The sequence below is a fragment of the Harpia harpyja genome, chromosome 17, assembly GCF_026419915.1.
Source record: "Harpia harpyja isolate bHarHar1 chromosome 17, bHarHar1 primary haplotype, whole genome shotgun sequence".
NCBI lineage: Eukaryota > Metazoa > Chordata > Aves > Accipitriformes > Accipitridae > Harpia > Harpia harpyja.
Window position 1 is genome coordinate 25,629,984 of NC_068956.1, and position 14,461 is coordinate 25,644,444.

General features: G+C 43.9%; 1 protein-coding gene across 4 annotated transcripts in view; it reads left to right on the forward strand.

Moving 5' to 3' along the window:
• MTUS2 (microtubule associated scaffold protein 2) overlaps positions 1-14,461 on the forward strand; it is a 309,423-nt gene that overhangs the window by 98,858 nt on the left and 196,104 nt on the right. For all 4 annotated transcript variants that reach the window (XM_052813036.1, XM_052813038.1, XM_052813037.1 and 1 more), the window contains one exon: positions 9,464-12,077. In XM_052813036.1, coding sequence (XP_052668996.1) covers positions 9,768-12,077 — 2,310 coding nt within the window. In that variant the 5' untranslated portion in view covers positions 9,464-9,767. The remainder of the gene's footprint in view (positions 1-9,463; positions 12,078-14,461) is intronic.

Below are 14,461 nucleotides of genomic sequence, written 5' to 3' on the forward strand. Positions count from 1 at the left end.
TTTGTTCAAGATAAGTTGCTGTTGTTATCAAATCAACTTCCTGATTGCCATTGCTAAGACGATCAGAGACTTCTGCCTTTTGAGGGGGGATCCGATTAATAGGATTGCTTATATCAGAGTATGTTGTCTTATCCAACAGTGAACATTTGAAAGCAAATAGAAATGTTAAAAAAGAAGTCTTGAAAACAACTATTAAGACTTATGCCTTGTGGAGACTTGATTGATGTTAATAATTAAAATAATTTGTCAGTTTTGATAATGAGAATCTTTAATCCCAAATCCCATACTCCTTTGAAATAGCAGTCAGCAGGATCCTTTCCACATAACGTGCTTTGGGAATTCAGCCCTCACAGGTAATAAATTATTAGGGTGACTCTTCAAATTTGTATTACAAAATGCAGTTTTGACCAAAAAAAACCCCAAACCCACACATTTACAAGTTTCTTATGGAAAGGAAATAATTGATATACATTATGTGGGAAGGTTTTTGATCTGTTTGCATTGAAGTCATACTGATCCTCACAGTGTAACTGGAGGTAAATTAAGGAGCTGTACAAAGATTTCTGCTCTTTGCATTGCCATTGCTATTGCTACTGCCACTGCCATGGCAGGAAAAGTTGTGGGTCTGTTCCACAGGGAGACCAAGCGGCCACAGGTTTCTTTAGCCAACAGCAGTTGCACATGGTCGTGGCTGTTTCCCATCCACAGTAGGGCCTGTGAGATAAAACGCTCCAGTGCTGAAAAGGGGTATTCAAGCAAAGGAAAAACAGTGCAATCCCTTTGCTTTCCCTGCTGCGTTGATGTCCTCCAGTTGCCATACAGAGGCAATTAAGGATATATAAATGCTTCTAACATTGGAGCATCTTTTCCATTTTTTTCATTTTATTCAGAAAGGAAAGTTGCACTTGCAAGCCAGTTATACATCATGATACTTCCAGGAGCTACAGTGATTTCCAGGGCTGGAGTCTCATGCTGGCACCTGATTTTTCAGCCCCATTTCTTCAGGTCATGGAGAGAGATGCTGCAACATCCACCCCCCTTGGGAAAATCAGGGCACAACCTTGCTTTAGCACTTCTACCTTTGGCTGTGCTTTCGGGAGTGATGCACGTGGCCATTATTTCCAGCAAACAGGGAGTTGTCCTGCTTCCCAGAGATCTCCCAGGGTGTTGTATAAGAAAATTACATTATTGCAGGCTTGACCCCAAAATCCCTGGGGAAAGAGAGCGAAGAGAGCAAGCACACAGGACCTCGAGTATGGGCTGTGCTCTGATATGGGCATTTTCTGGTTGATTTTGGTGGTGGATAGGACCTGGGCTGAATCCTTCGCAGCAGTCCTCTTTCACCTGTGTTGCCACCTCGTTCATCACAGGCTCGGTTTTCAGGAGCTCAGGAGCTTGGCAAGCGGCCATGCGGGCATGTGGCCATACCTGGCACGTTTGGTGTGTGCCATATCCTTCAGGTGACATGGCAACTGGAAGTAAAGGGGAAATACTGACAGAAGGAAAAAAGTGAAAAAGAAACTTCTCCTCATAGGCCTAGTGAAAGCAAGAACAAGAGTCCCCCCTCTGGGCTTTTTATCACCCCGTTATTTAGGAAACTAATTTGGGTAGAGAAAGTAACCTTCCTGTGTCACCTGCCTCACTGTTTAAAAAACTTCTAAAAATGTCAACATGAAGTAAATTTTATCTTGAAATATTATTTGGAACTGTAAAATGAGAAAAGTTTGATTTAGAAAATTTTGAAGCTAAATGTGACAAATGTTTAAAATCTGTTTTGTTCAGAATCATTTTGATAAAATTGATTTGATAAACCAGCATAAATCCATTAATAATTTGGATAAAATAAAACCTGTTTTATTAGTGAATAAAAAATAACTGAAAAACTTTGCTTTGGCATATGTAACAAGTAGCTATTCTATATCCGGTGTTTATAACTATACTTATGTAGATATAAAATAGGTAATCATGTAAATAATGAAAAGATTAAAATTTATTGACTGTAAAGGCATTAAACCCACTAAAACACTGACATTCTGGAAATACTACAGAATCACACTCTACAAAAGCCTCTAGTATTTTCAGATCATTTCAGTTTTACAAGTGCATAAGAACTGCCTTCCTATCATTTTCCAGTGTGTAAAAATTTAACATTTGCTCCACCATTTCTCTTCTCTGCCTATGTCTTATTTACTTGTCAGGCAGAAAGTTGTCTATCTGAAGTACTGTCCCCTGCATGATATACAGCAACATTTCCACAGGATCTGCCAATAATGAGATTATGCTGTAATTTCCTCAAACAGCTGGGTCTGCTTTGTTAGCAATAGAAGCTGTTGGGGAGTGTATCCAAATCTTAGTTCTCAGCCTTCCAAATCACATTAACAAAATTATCACATGCTTGGGTGAGCGCTTCTCCACCACTTTTAATTACCCACTCCAAGAGGTTTATTGGCTTTTTTTTTTAATGTCCTAGTACCAGCTTTCAACTTCCATCACCGTTAGAAGTAGTTCTTCGTAACGATTTGGGCTTCTCAAGAAGATATTCCCGCCTCCTTCCCTTCCAGCACTGTGTTTGTTTCATCCGTGGGCTCAGTTCTTGGCAGCGTGCAGCCCTGGCATGAGACGCGGCGGTATCTCGTCTCCCAGAGAAGGCCTCAGCGAGGCTGGGGCTGGTTTGCCGGTTCTCCCCAGCGGCATTTCTCGGGACAACTGTGCCTATTGGGAGGCTGCTGTTCATGCCAGTTTTCTGCGGTAACTGTAAAAACGGCATCTGTTTCCTACCTCATACAAATATATTCCTCATGTGCTTTCATCCATCATCCTCCATCACTGCATTGGTCAGAAAACGGGAGCTTCTTTCCTGCGAGCCAAGATTTCTTTCCTGGGGTCTGTTTCTGCAGGAGTTTTTCTGCGGGTGCCGTAACGCAGTCAGAGATGCTCATCCTGTTCGGAGCAGAGCTGGAGCTTGTGCTCGCCCCTTGTCCTGGATGCTGCAGGGGTTTCTGAACTGGGAGCTCATGACCAGGACAGCATCTGAGGGAAACGACTGGAGGCTTTGCGCTTCATGCTTTCAACCAAGTTGCGATCAAGCACTCGTAGCTACCTTTTGGGAGGATAAACACCCCACCACACCTCACGACTCCTCTCTGAGGCGTGACAAAGTGGGCTGGCGTGCAGGTCCCTGCATGCAGCCTAAAGCCTGTGTGATCCTCATCCCCCGGCAGCGCAACCCACTACCCCGCCAGGTCGAGAGCATTTACCTTGCAGGAGCGGGTGGCCGATGAGGCAATGCCGGTCCGTGGCTGACCATTTGCGGGCTGCTGGCTCTGCCCCAGCTGTTTACAAACCCATTGCTTTTCTTTTATGGTAATAGCAAGAAGCATAAGTTCAGTGGCAGATGGTTAATTAAGTATTCAGGTGCTTCTCACACACTTTGCACTGAAAGAGCAATCAGCCTAAGCCATGCACAGTGTTACCAGTACAACCAGATGTTTTTAGCGTATCTTGCTGTAAATATTGTGGTTTTAGACTTTCAGTACCGGGATGGGTAAGCAGCTGTGACGGCCTACGTTAGGAAATGTTTATACAGGAGCCAAATTTCTTAACACATTTCATGTTTAATTTCTTTATTTCCAGTTTTATTTTCCCATGTGTTTTGACAATTCCTTTGCATATCTCCTAATTATTACTGTTCTATTTTTGTGGCAAATTGAAAACAAAACAGACCACCAATAACATGGTAGTGCTTTACCATTTTTCTTTTATTCGATGCCTACTGAGGGTAACAATATTTCTATGCTGCTTGTTTAACCAAAAAAAAGCTGCTCTTACTATTTAGAAGCAGGCTGCTGCTTTCTTTTTCCAGCCAGCTACATTTTACAAACTTGAGCTCTGCTGATTCAGTCCATGCTGTGTGTCGTGGGGCAGAAATCATCCAGCTCAGCTTCACCTTCCCACTGGTGTCTCCAGAGGGCAGGGTGGGACCTGCTGGCCAAATGCAGCTTAGGATGGAACAGAGTGTAGGGGAGGAACAGCAACAGCAGACGGGAAGAAACTCTTGTAGACTTCTTCCCCAAATTATCATTAAATGGCCTCAGGTTTAGCATAGAGGCTCTTAAGAGATAGACATCTCAGAAGGAAACTGATACTCCTGAAGTTAAACAGAAGTATTTAATTATGTTTCTGGCTCCTTGAAATTTTCTTCTCCCTATGGGATTCATAGCTAACCATAGTCTGGTGGATATAATTTTATTTTACTGTCTAGCATGTTCACATCACTTTATCAAGGTTTTTTCACAAATATAGTTACTGCATCCTGCCAAGATGCTGTGACATGGAGAGCTATGACTTCATTTTCCACTCTCAGCCATTCAGAGGGGACATTTTTATACTATACGTACCATATCAAGGTTTACATATATCAACTTCAGTCTTTGAGACTTGCAGTCACGTTTCTTGTCCAGGGTCCTCAGTGAGATGCTGCTAAGTGATGAGCTGTTGTCATTGCTAGGATCGAGTCTCCTCTTACCCCCTGCTCCTGAGCTAAAGAGGGCATCTGAAGAGTTAGGAGGTTCACATCTCTGTCATCTCAGAGCGTTCCTGTACAGCAGGGAGTGACTTTAGATGTGTGTATGTCAGCCAACACCAGTCAGGAGAGGTGAGTAATAAAAAATTGAGGAAGAGCCAGCAGAACCCAGGCACAGCTGAGTCTTTTCATCTCACTGACTCCAAAGAGCATAGTGAAGTTGAGCCTGGACAGTGCCACATAGAATAAACTATCCTGCAGAAAATACAAGCCAAAGCCTCTTAAATAGAAGCTATTTACAGAAGAAGGATCAAATCTTCTGAGGTCCCAAATGTCACACAAAACCATACATCTTACTCCCAAATGTGTCTATCACAGTATGTAAGTCTTTATCACATTGACTGAACCGAAACCAAAAGCTTGTATTCTTTAAGAGGGAAAAGTGGACTAATAAGGTATGAATTGATATAGATGCTTGATTATATTTTTATATTAATTTAGCAGGAGTCCTGTGCTGTCAGTATGTTCTAGAGCAGAATGGAGTCTTGCGTTATTTTCAAACATAGAATCATTATTCTGTGTATTCATTGTAATGGCAGCTGTAAAACAGATTACAAAGTTAAACAGGCAATATTCTGCAGAAGAAGGAAATATTTTGGGGTAATTGTATGGATGCTAATTGTAAAGATGTAATGGGTTCTTCAAGTCTGTGACATCCTTAATCTGAGACTAGATGTCCCCAGAAGAGACGAACTTGGAAGGTTGGGTGCATAAGGTCCATCCTGAAAAGTGTTAGCATGAGATGAACCACTTTGGAAAAGTGCCCGTCCCTTCTCACTGACTCTGGAGGAAGCACAGGAGCAATGCTAACACTGCCTGAGATTAATCTCTGCCTGGACAGTATTTTATTGTCCTTTCTCTTAAAAGCAATGTAATTACACATACATTTGAAGTCTGTGTCTCTGGCTAGCACTGGCTGCTTTAAGAGGTTAATCTCAACTGGCAGCGTACTGAGGTTGTGCAGTGCCCTGTATCTGAGAAGGGACAGATCTTTCCTGACCCTCATGTTGATCAATTTGTACCAGCAACATTAAACCAAGTTATTTGGTCTGGTCTCTGAAGCGTACCACCATGGCCTGTCTCGCACACTGTGTGTGAAGATGCTTTCAATGAATCAGGTATTCCCACGATGTTTTTTCAAAACTATCTTCATTTGCATTGCTACTAATCATATTGGGAGCAGTGTAAACAAGAGGAACAAACGACCTCTTAGCACCATGTTCATAATCTTAAATGCCTTAATTAACTTTGTTCTAAACCCATGTAAGAGATTTAGAGAAGAAAATAAGTGGCAAATTAATGTATTGCTCTACTTGTACATTTGAAATGCATTAGCCTGATATGGTACTTAGGGTTTAATGTACATCATCATCATCATTTACCGATTTGTTTATATATACTGCCGTAGCACCCGGGGGTTCAGTGTCTCTGGGGGCACAAGGCAGGGAGGGAGCAACTGGTGGGATGGAGGAATCGTGAATGAAGGAGTGAAGTTGAGCCTAGGAAGAAAAAGGGGGTGAGTGAGGGAAGGTATTTTAGCTTTTTTGTCTTTGTTCCTCACCATCCAATTCTATTTTAATTGGCAATAAATTAAATTAATTTTCCCTAAGTGAAGTCTATTTTGCCTGTGATGGTACTCGGGAAGTGATCTTCCTGTCTTTATCTTGACCCATGAGCTTTTTCATCTTGTTTTCTCCCCCTGTCCTGTTGAGAAGGGAGAAGGAGAGAGTGGCTGGGTGGGCATCTGGCAGCTGGCCATGGTCAACTCACCACAATCTGTTAAAGTTTTGGGCCATCAGGTGACACTTTTGGTAAAAGAGTACAAGGTAGTGCAAGAAAGATGAGGATGAGTTTCCTCCATCTTTTTCTCAATTTCTCATTGCACTTTCTATTCAATTCATAGAATCATAGAATGGGTTTGGGTTGGAAGGGACCTTCAAAGATCACCTAGTTCAACCCCCCTGCCATGGGCAGGGACACCTTCCACTAGACCAGGTTGCTCAAAGCCCCATCCGATCTGGCCTTGGACACTTCCAGGGATGGGGCATCCACAACTGCTCTGGGCAGCCTGTTCCAGTGTCTCACCGTCCTCATAGTAAAGAACTTCTTCCTTATATCTAGTCTAAACCTACCTGCTTTTAGTTTAAAGCCGTTACCCCTTGTCCTATCACTACAGGCCCTGGTAAAAACTCTTTGTCCACCTTTCTTGTAGGCCACCTTTAAGTATTGAAAGGCCACAACAGGGTCTCCCCAGAGCTGCCTTCTCCACGCTGAACAACCCCAACTCTCCCAGCCTCTCTCCATAGGAGAGGTATTCCAGCCCTCTGATCTTTTTCGTGGCCCTCATTTTGGTGCCACAGAGTTTTACCATTTGCCAGCTGAGGGAGAAACATGTGCTGACTGAACTCAGCTCCCTCTGGAGCCTATCAGTGCCCCTTCTTAGCTAACCAAACAGATAACAGACATGCTTTGCCCAGTGAAGAGCATTTAGAGTTCAGCTTTCAGGTTGAATATGTAAATTCTGGTATTGTCATTTTTTGGGGGAAAAAAGGAACAATGAGAAATGAACCAAAAAACTCCATAATGCATATATTTAATTTAATAAGTATTCAATTCTTTTCTCTCTGGGAATAAGGACAGAACACAGAAGTAGTTTAAAAGTCTTGCTTCACAGTGCTTTGTGAATGAGATCTATAATAATACAATTCTGTGGTGTTGAAGTGAAATTCTTAATACTGTGTTCTGTTTCATGAGTTAATTTAATTAGTTATTGTTTGCTGAAGAGCTGGACCTATGCCAGGAGCCTGAATCCAGACTCAACCAACACGCGTGTGCGCCGTGTAAAGAAACTGGATTGAGCTCAGAGTCAGACGTTGTGAGCAGAGCTGAACTGAATGCAAAGGCTGGGACGACCTGCTCATAGCGGGTGTTAGAAACGCGGGCCCAGGCTTGCACCCAGGTGTTGTAGACAGATCAGTGGACTTAATCAGCACTTCCAGTTCGTGCCCCTGGGAGCCCCTGATTAGAAACCCAGCAGAGCTGGGAGCATCGCAGGTGCTTTGAATTCTGCCTTCTGGAAACTGTGGAGCATTGTTTTGGGTTTGTGTGGCGGGGTTTTGGTAGCGGGGAAGGGGCTGCAGGGACGGCTCCTTTGAGAAGCTGCTAGAAGCTTCCTTGCTCCAAGTCGGACCTGTCTCTGGCCAAGGCTGAGCCCATCAGCGATGGCGGTAGCACCTCTGGGAGAACAGATTTAAGAAGGGGAACTGGTAGTGAGTGGGGGGATTGGAATGTGAGAGGGAGACCTGTGCAGGTGCTGAGGTCAGTGAGGAAAGAGGGGAGGAGGTGTGCCAGAGGAGGGGATGCCCTTGCAGCCCGTGGTGAGACGGAAGGCTGTCCCCCCCCCAGCCCATGGAGGGGAGCGGGGGAGCAGATGTCTACCTGCAGCCCGGGGAGGAGCCCATGCCAGAGCAGGGGGATGCCCCCAAGATGGCTGGGACTCCATGGGAAAGCCTGCGCTGGAGCAGGCTGTGACTGAAGGACTGCAGCCCATGGAAGGGACCCACACTGGAGCAGTTCGTGAAGGACTGTCTCCTGTGGGAAGGACCCCACACTGGAGCAGGGGATGAGTCAGGAGTCCTCCCCCTGAGGAGGAAGGAGCGGCAGAGGCAACGTGTGATGAACTGACCCCAAACCCCATTCCCCGTCCCCCTGCACCGCTGGGGGAGAGGAGGTGGAGAGAACCGGGAGTGGAGTTCAGCCAGGAAGGAGGGAGGGGTGGGGGGAAGGTGATTCAAGATTTGGTTTTACTTCCCATTATCCTCGTTTTGCTTTGATTTGTAGTAAATTAAATTGATTTTGTTTCTTCCCCAAGCTGAGCCTGTCTTTTGCCTGTGACCGTAAGTGGGGAGTGATCCCTCTCAGTCCTTGTCTCGACCCACGAGCTTTTCTTTGTATTTTCTCCTCCTCATCCCACCAGGGCCAGGGGGGAGGAGTGAGCGAGCAGCTTCGTGGTGCTTTGTTGCCGGCTGGGCTTAAACCACAACAAGCATGTTCCAATTTCCAGTGTCTGTATTTCTTTATGTTGAAGGGTATGAACATACAGGGTACAAGAAATATCTCGGAGAGTGAATTTAGGTATGGCATAGACAGAAATTTCCCCTTCATCTTGTTGGAGGTGATAGAGGACAAAATCTGGGCTCCGAAATCTACAGGTGGTAGGGAGCCAGAAGGAGCTGCACTGTATTGGGACTGGTATATAATCCTCTATATTTGAACATACACATATGCAGCTGTCTTAGAAAAACACAGTTTTTCTTTGCAGGCCTCCAGCCATAGCTTTTGCTTTCTTGGTATCTATAGATCTGTCTAAGAAATGTTGAAGAGGATAGGGTGTCAGCACAAGTACAGCAGTGATTTGTACAAGGCAAGGAGAGAAACCCATAAACGTCCCCTAATGGAGCTGGAATTTTATTACTTACGGCTTGTCTATACTGTGGTGCTTTAAATGCATCAGTAGCCTCTTGGTGTAATAAAGATATTGTTATAGCAATATCAAAGTGCTTAGACCCTCAATGTGGGATCCCATCCTCACCTAGCTATTTATGCCTATTTCCAGTTGTAAATCTATGTGGCTTAAAAACAGTAGCAACCACTCTTCTAACCAGGGCAGTTTTAACTGTGTAACTTCTCAAGTCAGAGATCTGTGCTACACTAAGAATCTTTGCTGGGAGCAAAGCTGTGATTGAAACAGCATCTAAAGTGTTTGAAAACGCTCTATCCTGGGGATGTACCTGGAAGTGCTGTTGATTTTAACCTTGGTTTTGTTAGCATGATTCCTGACATCAATGTAACGTCTGTTGTTTTGGGTTTTTTTTCTCGTAGGTTGGCTGGATTAACTGGCTCTCATTCAGAAGGAACTTGACAGATCTATTTTGCTTTCGTTGAACCTCTCTACTGCATGTCATAAAGATTTCCTAGGCCCAGAGGCTGCATGGAAGACAACTGAGCAGCACAAAAATGTGACTCTGACAAGAGACTCCAAGCTTTCTGACGAGGAATTTTCTACTGATCAGTTTATAATTTAAATGTATAACCGAAGCATGCATAATAGTTAACCTGATAGGGGAAGAAAAAAGATTTCTTATTAATTAGGGCTGCCAAAAAAGCAGTCACCTGAAACTTCAAAATGAGTGCTCCGTTAATCCCAAACAAGTCATGTTACGCCCAGCTTCAGGACAACCGCAGCGAAATAAAAAATAATAATGAAAGCATAGTGAGTGTGGGGGATACCAATGCCAACCAAATTGTGACAAAAGTTAGAACCACTGAAGGGGATATTAAGAAACACGATTTGACAGATGAGAGTGGGAATATACACTCTGGAGGACCAGAGAAAGTTACTCATCTGAATACAGAACAGAATAAACTTCTGACCTTCAAAGACTCTCAGACTTGTCACACCGGTGTACAGGAAAGTAAGCTGCCCTCCACCACAAGCAGGGAAATGGGGAAAGATTGTAGGACCAGTGAAGCTAAGGATATATCAAGGCATAACAGGATTAGCCGAGGACAAAGTCTGTCCAATTTAAAAAGTAGCACAAATGATGCCAACCTGGAGGTTACTTCCAAAGGTGATGTTGACTTCACCCAGAACTTTTCAAAGGGTAAAATGCCCAGGACTGTGGAGATGGAGAGAATAAAAAGGCTTTCTTTGGGAAGACCAAGTAAATTCTCTCCTCAATCTGAAACATTCGCAAAAGACTGCGTTGGCCGCGTGTCGTGTAAACGTCTGCTTTCTGCATCATTGGACTCCATCGACAGGTCACACCATTTGATAGGAAATACAGAGAAATCACAAAAAACATCCACGGATCATTTTCTTGGGATGGTGTTTCATCCACTTGACAATACCTCAGAGGAAAATACTGTATTTTATTCCAAACCATCTACCTCAGGGAACAAGAAAATAAGTAAACCAGAAAACGTACCAAATGTTAACGTTGAAAGCACACTGCATACTTCTCATTCTCAACATTCAGCTGTTAAGCCCAATGAGATTGCTAGTAAATCAGAAGCACAATTAGGTCAGGGTAATAAAAGTAAAAAACTGGAGCTTAAGACTGCACCATCCCTACAATCTAAACCTGTGTGTCAACAGAAGATTGAGAGAATTATGCTGGTGGAGTTCCTGGGATGTTCAAAAGATGAAAATACAGCAATGCAGGAACAGAAAGGCTCTGGGTCTGATGCATCAAAATTTCAAGCATCCCATTTTCAAGACACCTGTAATAAAGTAGAGGATCCATTGTCAAGCCAGGTGGTAACCTATCCTGATGACAAATTGCTAAGTGATAACGTCACCATCGGTGGGGAAGGGAGAGGAAGCAATGACAGTGGCAACAGGGCAACTAGCCAGGCTGGTGAGGAATATTTTACTGACGAAGAAGTGGAAACAGTATTCCCGCTCACCTGCAGTAGTAAATCCAGTGGCAAAGTGACACCTAGAAAAAATGAAAATTTACATGAAGTTGACGCAGGTTGCGCTGAAACAGTTGGTGAACAGATATGTCTTACACATAATACTAATCTACCTGACAGCAAACCTTTGAAAGCTAATGAGAATAAACTGACGCTAGTCAAAGGAAGCACTGAGGATGCTGCTGTGCCTTCTTCTGATCTCTCAGATCAGCATGGAGTGCGCAGTGCAGAGACGGTGTCAAACCGACAACCTGACAACCACGACAGTGATGCGGAAACCTTGGACTTTTCAGTTCCAAGTAAAAAGACAGCTAATGCACAGAAACATCTTCCAGAGGAAGCACCAGAGAGCTGTGAAGCGCCAGAAAGCTATAATGTTTCGGCAAAGGCTGATGCCTTTTTATGTGTCCCAACGCCTGTGCGCCCGGTGGCAACACTGGATGTTAATAGTCAGCCCACGCTATCAAACAGTAATTTGAAGGACCTTTATGCACTTCATGTTGACAAACTGTCACCTTCCTCAGTCCTACCTCCCATTGACGGTACGCAGTTATTAAACGTATCCCCTAAAGTGCCTATCAAGACTGCTTGCAGCAGTGCCATCCCCAAACCTATCCTGGTCCACTCCAAGGGCTCCTTCACAGATAAGGCGGGTGTGGAGAGTGACTGCAGTGAAAAGCTGGAAGAAAGTGTCGAGATGAAACCTGCCATACCCAGGCCCAAACCCGTGAGACCTAAAATCATCACATATATTAGGAGAAACCCTCGTTCGATAGAGCAGCTCGACCCTTCGTTTGCACCGGCAGGGCTGCCCTTTGGTAGCCCTGCGTGTGGCATGCCCATCTCTACGGAGCAGAAGGTATCCAACGGAGGGGAGGCGAAGCCCACCAGCATCCTGTACGACAAATTTAAACCTGACCTCCAGAAGCCAAGACTCTTCAGTTCTGGACTGGTGGTGTCAGGAATCAGGCCCCCTGGCCATCACTTCGGTCCGATGAGCGAGAAGTTTCTGCAGGAGGTAAGGAGGCAGCTTTGACAGCCTTTTTTGTATGCCAGGTGGTGATCATTTACTTGTTGCTGCCAGAAGTTAGTTCTCAAATCTCAAATAAGAAATAAATCCTAAATCAAGGCAATGTGTGATCGTTAGAAATAAACTTACTTAACCGTTTCTGGCACTGACCCTCTTGCGATGTCTGATCTGTGACTGGAAGTTGTCACTGTGTTCCTCCAATGTTTTCCAGCAAACCGGTCACCTGCTAGTAGTATAAATAGGGATGTTTAGAAAGGAAAAGACACGCTGTTTGAATTTATTCATAAATGGAATTTCTTTTTTTTCCCAAGGAGCAGCTTTGGGAAATGAATGTAATTTGCCCACAGAGACTTTTCCTCCTTAATGGGAAAGTTGGCAGGTTTTTGCAGACAGAACGCTAGAGGTCTAAACTAATTCCCTTCTGTTTAGCTGTACTGAAACCCATGGACTATCAGAGCTCTTGTTGTATTATATATATCATACAGGAAAAGATTTACTTTTGACTCATTTTAATGCTGTGTGTTATATTGACCTGCACCTCAAATAAGAAGTCTCCTTTCCCCAGAAAGCCTCCCCGAGCAGCCAAAAAGTGGTGGAAGTCCCTCTGGCCAACCCTGGCTTCTGATACCTTGTTGTGTTTCTGCCTTGATAAGTTGGTCAGGAGTTTTGGTTCCCTGAAATCCTTGCTGGGAGGTGACCACAGTGGAGGAAGGTTGACCTTGCTTGAAAGGTGGAGAAAGGACATGGAAGAGGGAGCTACATTCGGGTCTGTGATGTGCCCTTGCATCTGCTGCTTGGGACCTGTGGTAGCTCAACAACCAAGCTTTTTGTATAAATACTGAAGATAACACAAGTGTTTTTAATTTGAACCAGTCTTTAAAAAAAAAATTACTTTTTTTTTTTTTGCTGTGTGTCTTGTGGTCATATTGAGGCTATTTTAATGCCTGCCTCATTCTACATACAGTATTTATCCAAGGAACAGCATTGAAATAACAAATTTGGTGACTGTTGACAATCAAAAGCTGGCAAATACCCAAATTAAGATATCATGTGTGAGTGTAGATTGGCCCTTATGGCATGTTAACAGGCAACCTACTGAAGTGATCATGGATTATAGTTTTTCATAGAGCACCATCTCATCCCAAACACAGAAAGGACAGTGCTTGCTGCCCTTTCCCCTCTAACTTCAGTTTCCAGCTCTGTCCCTTATATTTTGCATCCAGAGGAGGAATTATTCAAGTAATTGTAAGGTTGTCTATGCTAGCTGTTATTAGTATATCTTCACAATTGCCTTGTAAGGTGAGGGGAAAATTACTAGGTTATTACTGTTTAATGTATGGCAACAGAAATTAAAGCCAAAATAACACAGACTGTGCAGCTGTTTGGCTATTTATAGGGTGACATGACCCTCTGAAGACCATAGGTGTCTATGACCCATAGAGTTGGGGTTCAGATAATCAGGCAGGATCAGCAAACACATCTGGGAGCAAAGGACCGATTCCTGTGCACCACTGAGGACTGTTCTTAACATGAGAAGGACTCAGGTTGTGGCAAATCTGCAGCATGATTCACTCTAGACTAGGGTTAGAAGGAGAACACTTAGAGGCTGGAGAAGATCCAAAGCATCTTCCCCAACTCCTCCATGAAATATGACTTTGGGTGGGTATTTCAACGAGGGAAGATTTGAACCCAAGCAAGCTACTTCTTCAGAGAAGCTGGACTGCCTGGAGGAGAGGCTGGGAAGGAAAAGTCAATCAAACTGCAGTTTGTGTTACGACTTTGCATTACCCCAGGAGTCAGGAGCTGATAGCAGAGGGTAGTATTTGCTGTCTTGGGCTGCCACCCTAAAAGCAATTACTTTACTCTCCTGCTAGTTAGAGTAATGCAAAAGGGACCGATTTGGCTCCAGTATGGATCAAGAGAAAGGAAAATGATTGATCCATGGAAGTGGAGAGATGCTTAGAAGAGCAGCTGTGCACAGTACGGGTTCATGACAGATGACTGATGTGTAATCCAAAAGAAACCAATTAGGATGGATTGAGATAGATCAAAATCACCCTGGTGAAGGGACAGTGTTGAAGACTCAGAGATTTTGGAGACAAGGAGACACTGGGGCAGGATGGCTACTGTTTTGTGAGAGAAAAAAATCCCAGATTGCCCTATATCACACATCCAGTTTGGGCTTTGGAGAGCTTTGATTAGCATTTTATAGCTCTTTACATAGCTGTGATAGGGAGTGTTAATAGCTGCTCTCAATCAGACCTGTAATCTCTAAGCACCCTTCAGCTAGCTAAATGGTAGGAACAATTAAATACCCATCAGGGTGCCATGAGCTAGAAAAAATAGGAAAGTGCCGTCTTCAACAGGAGACT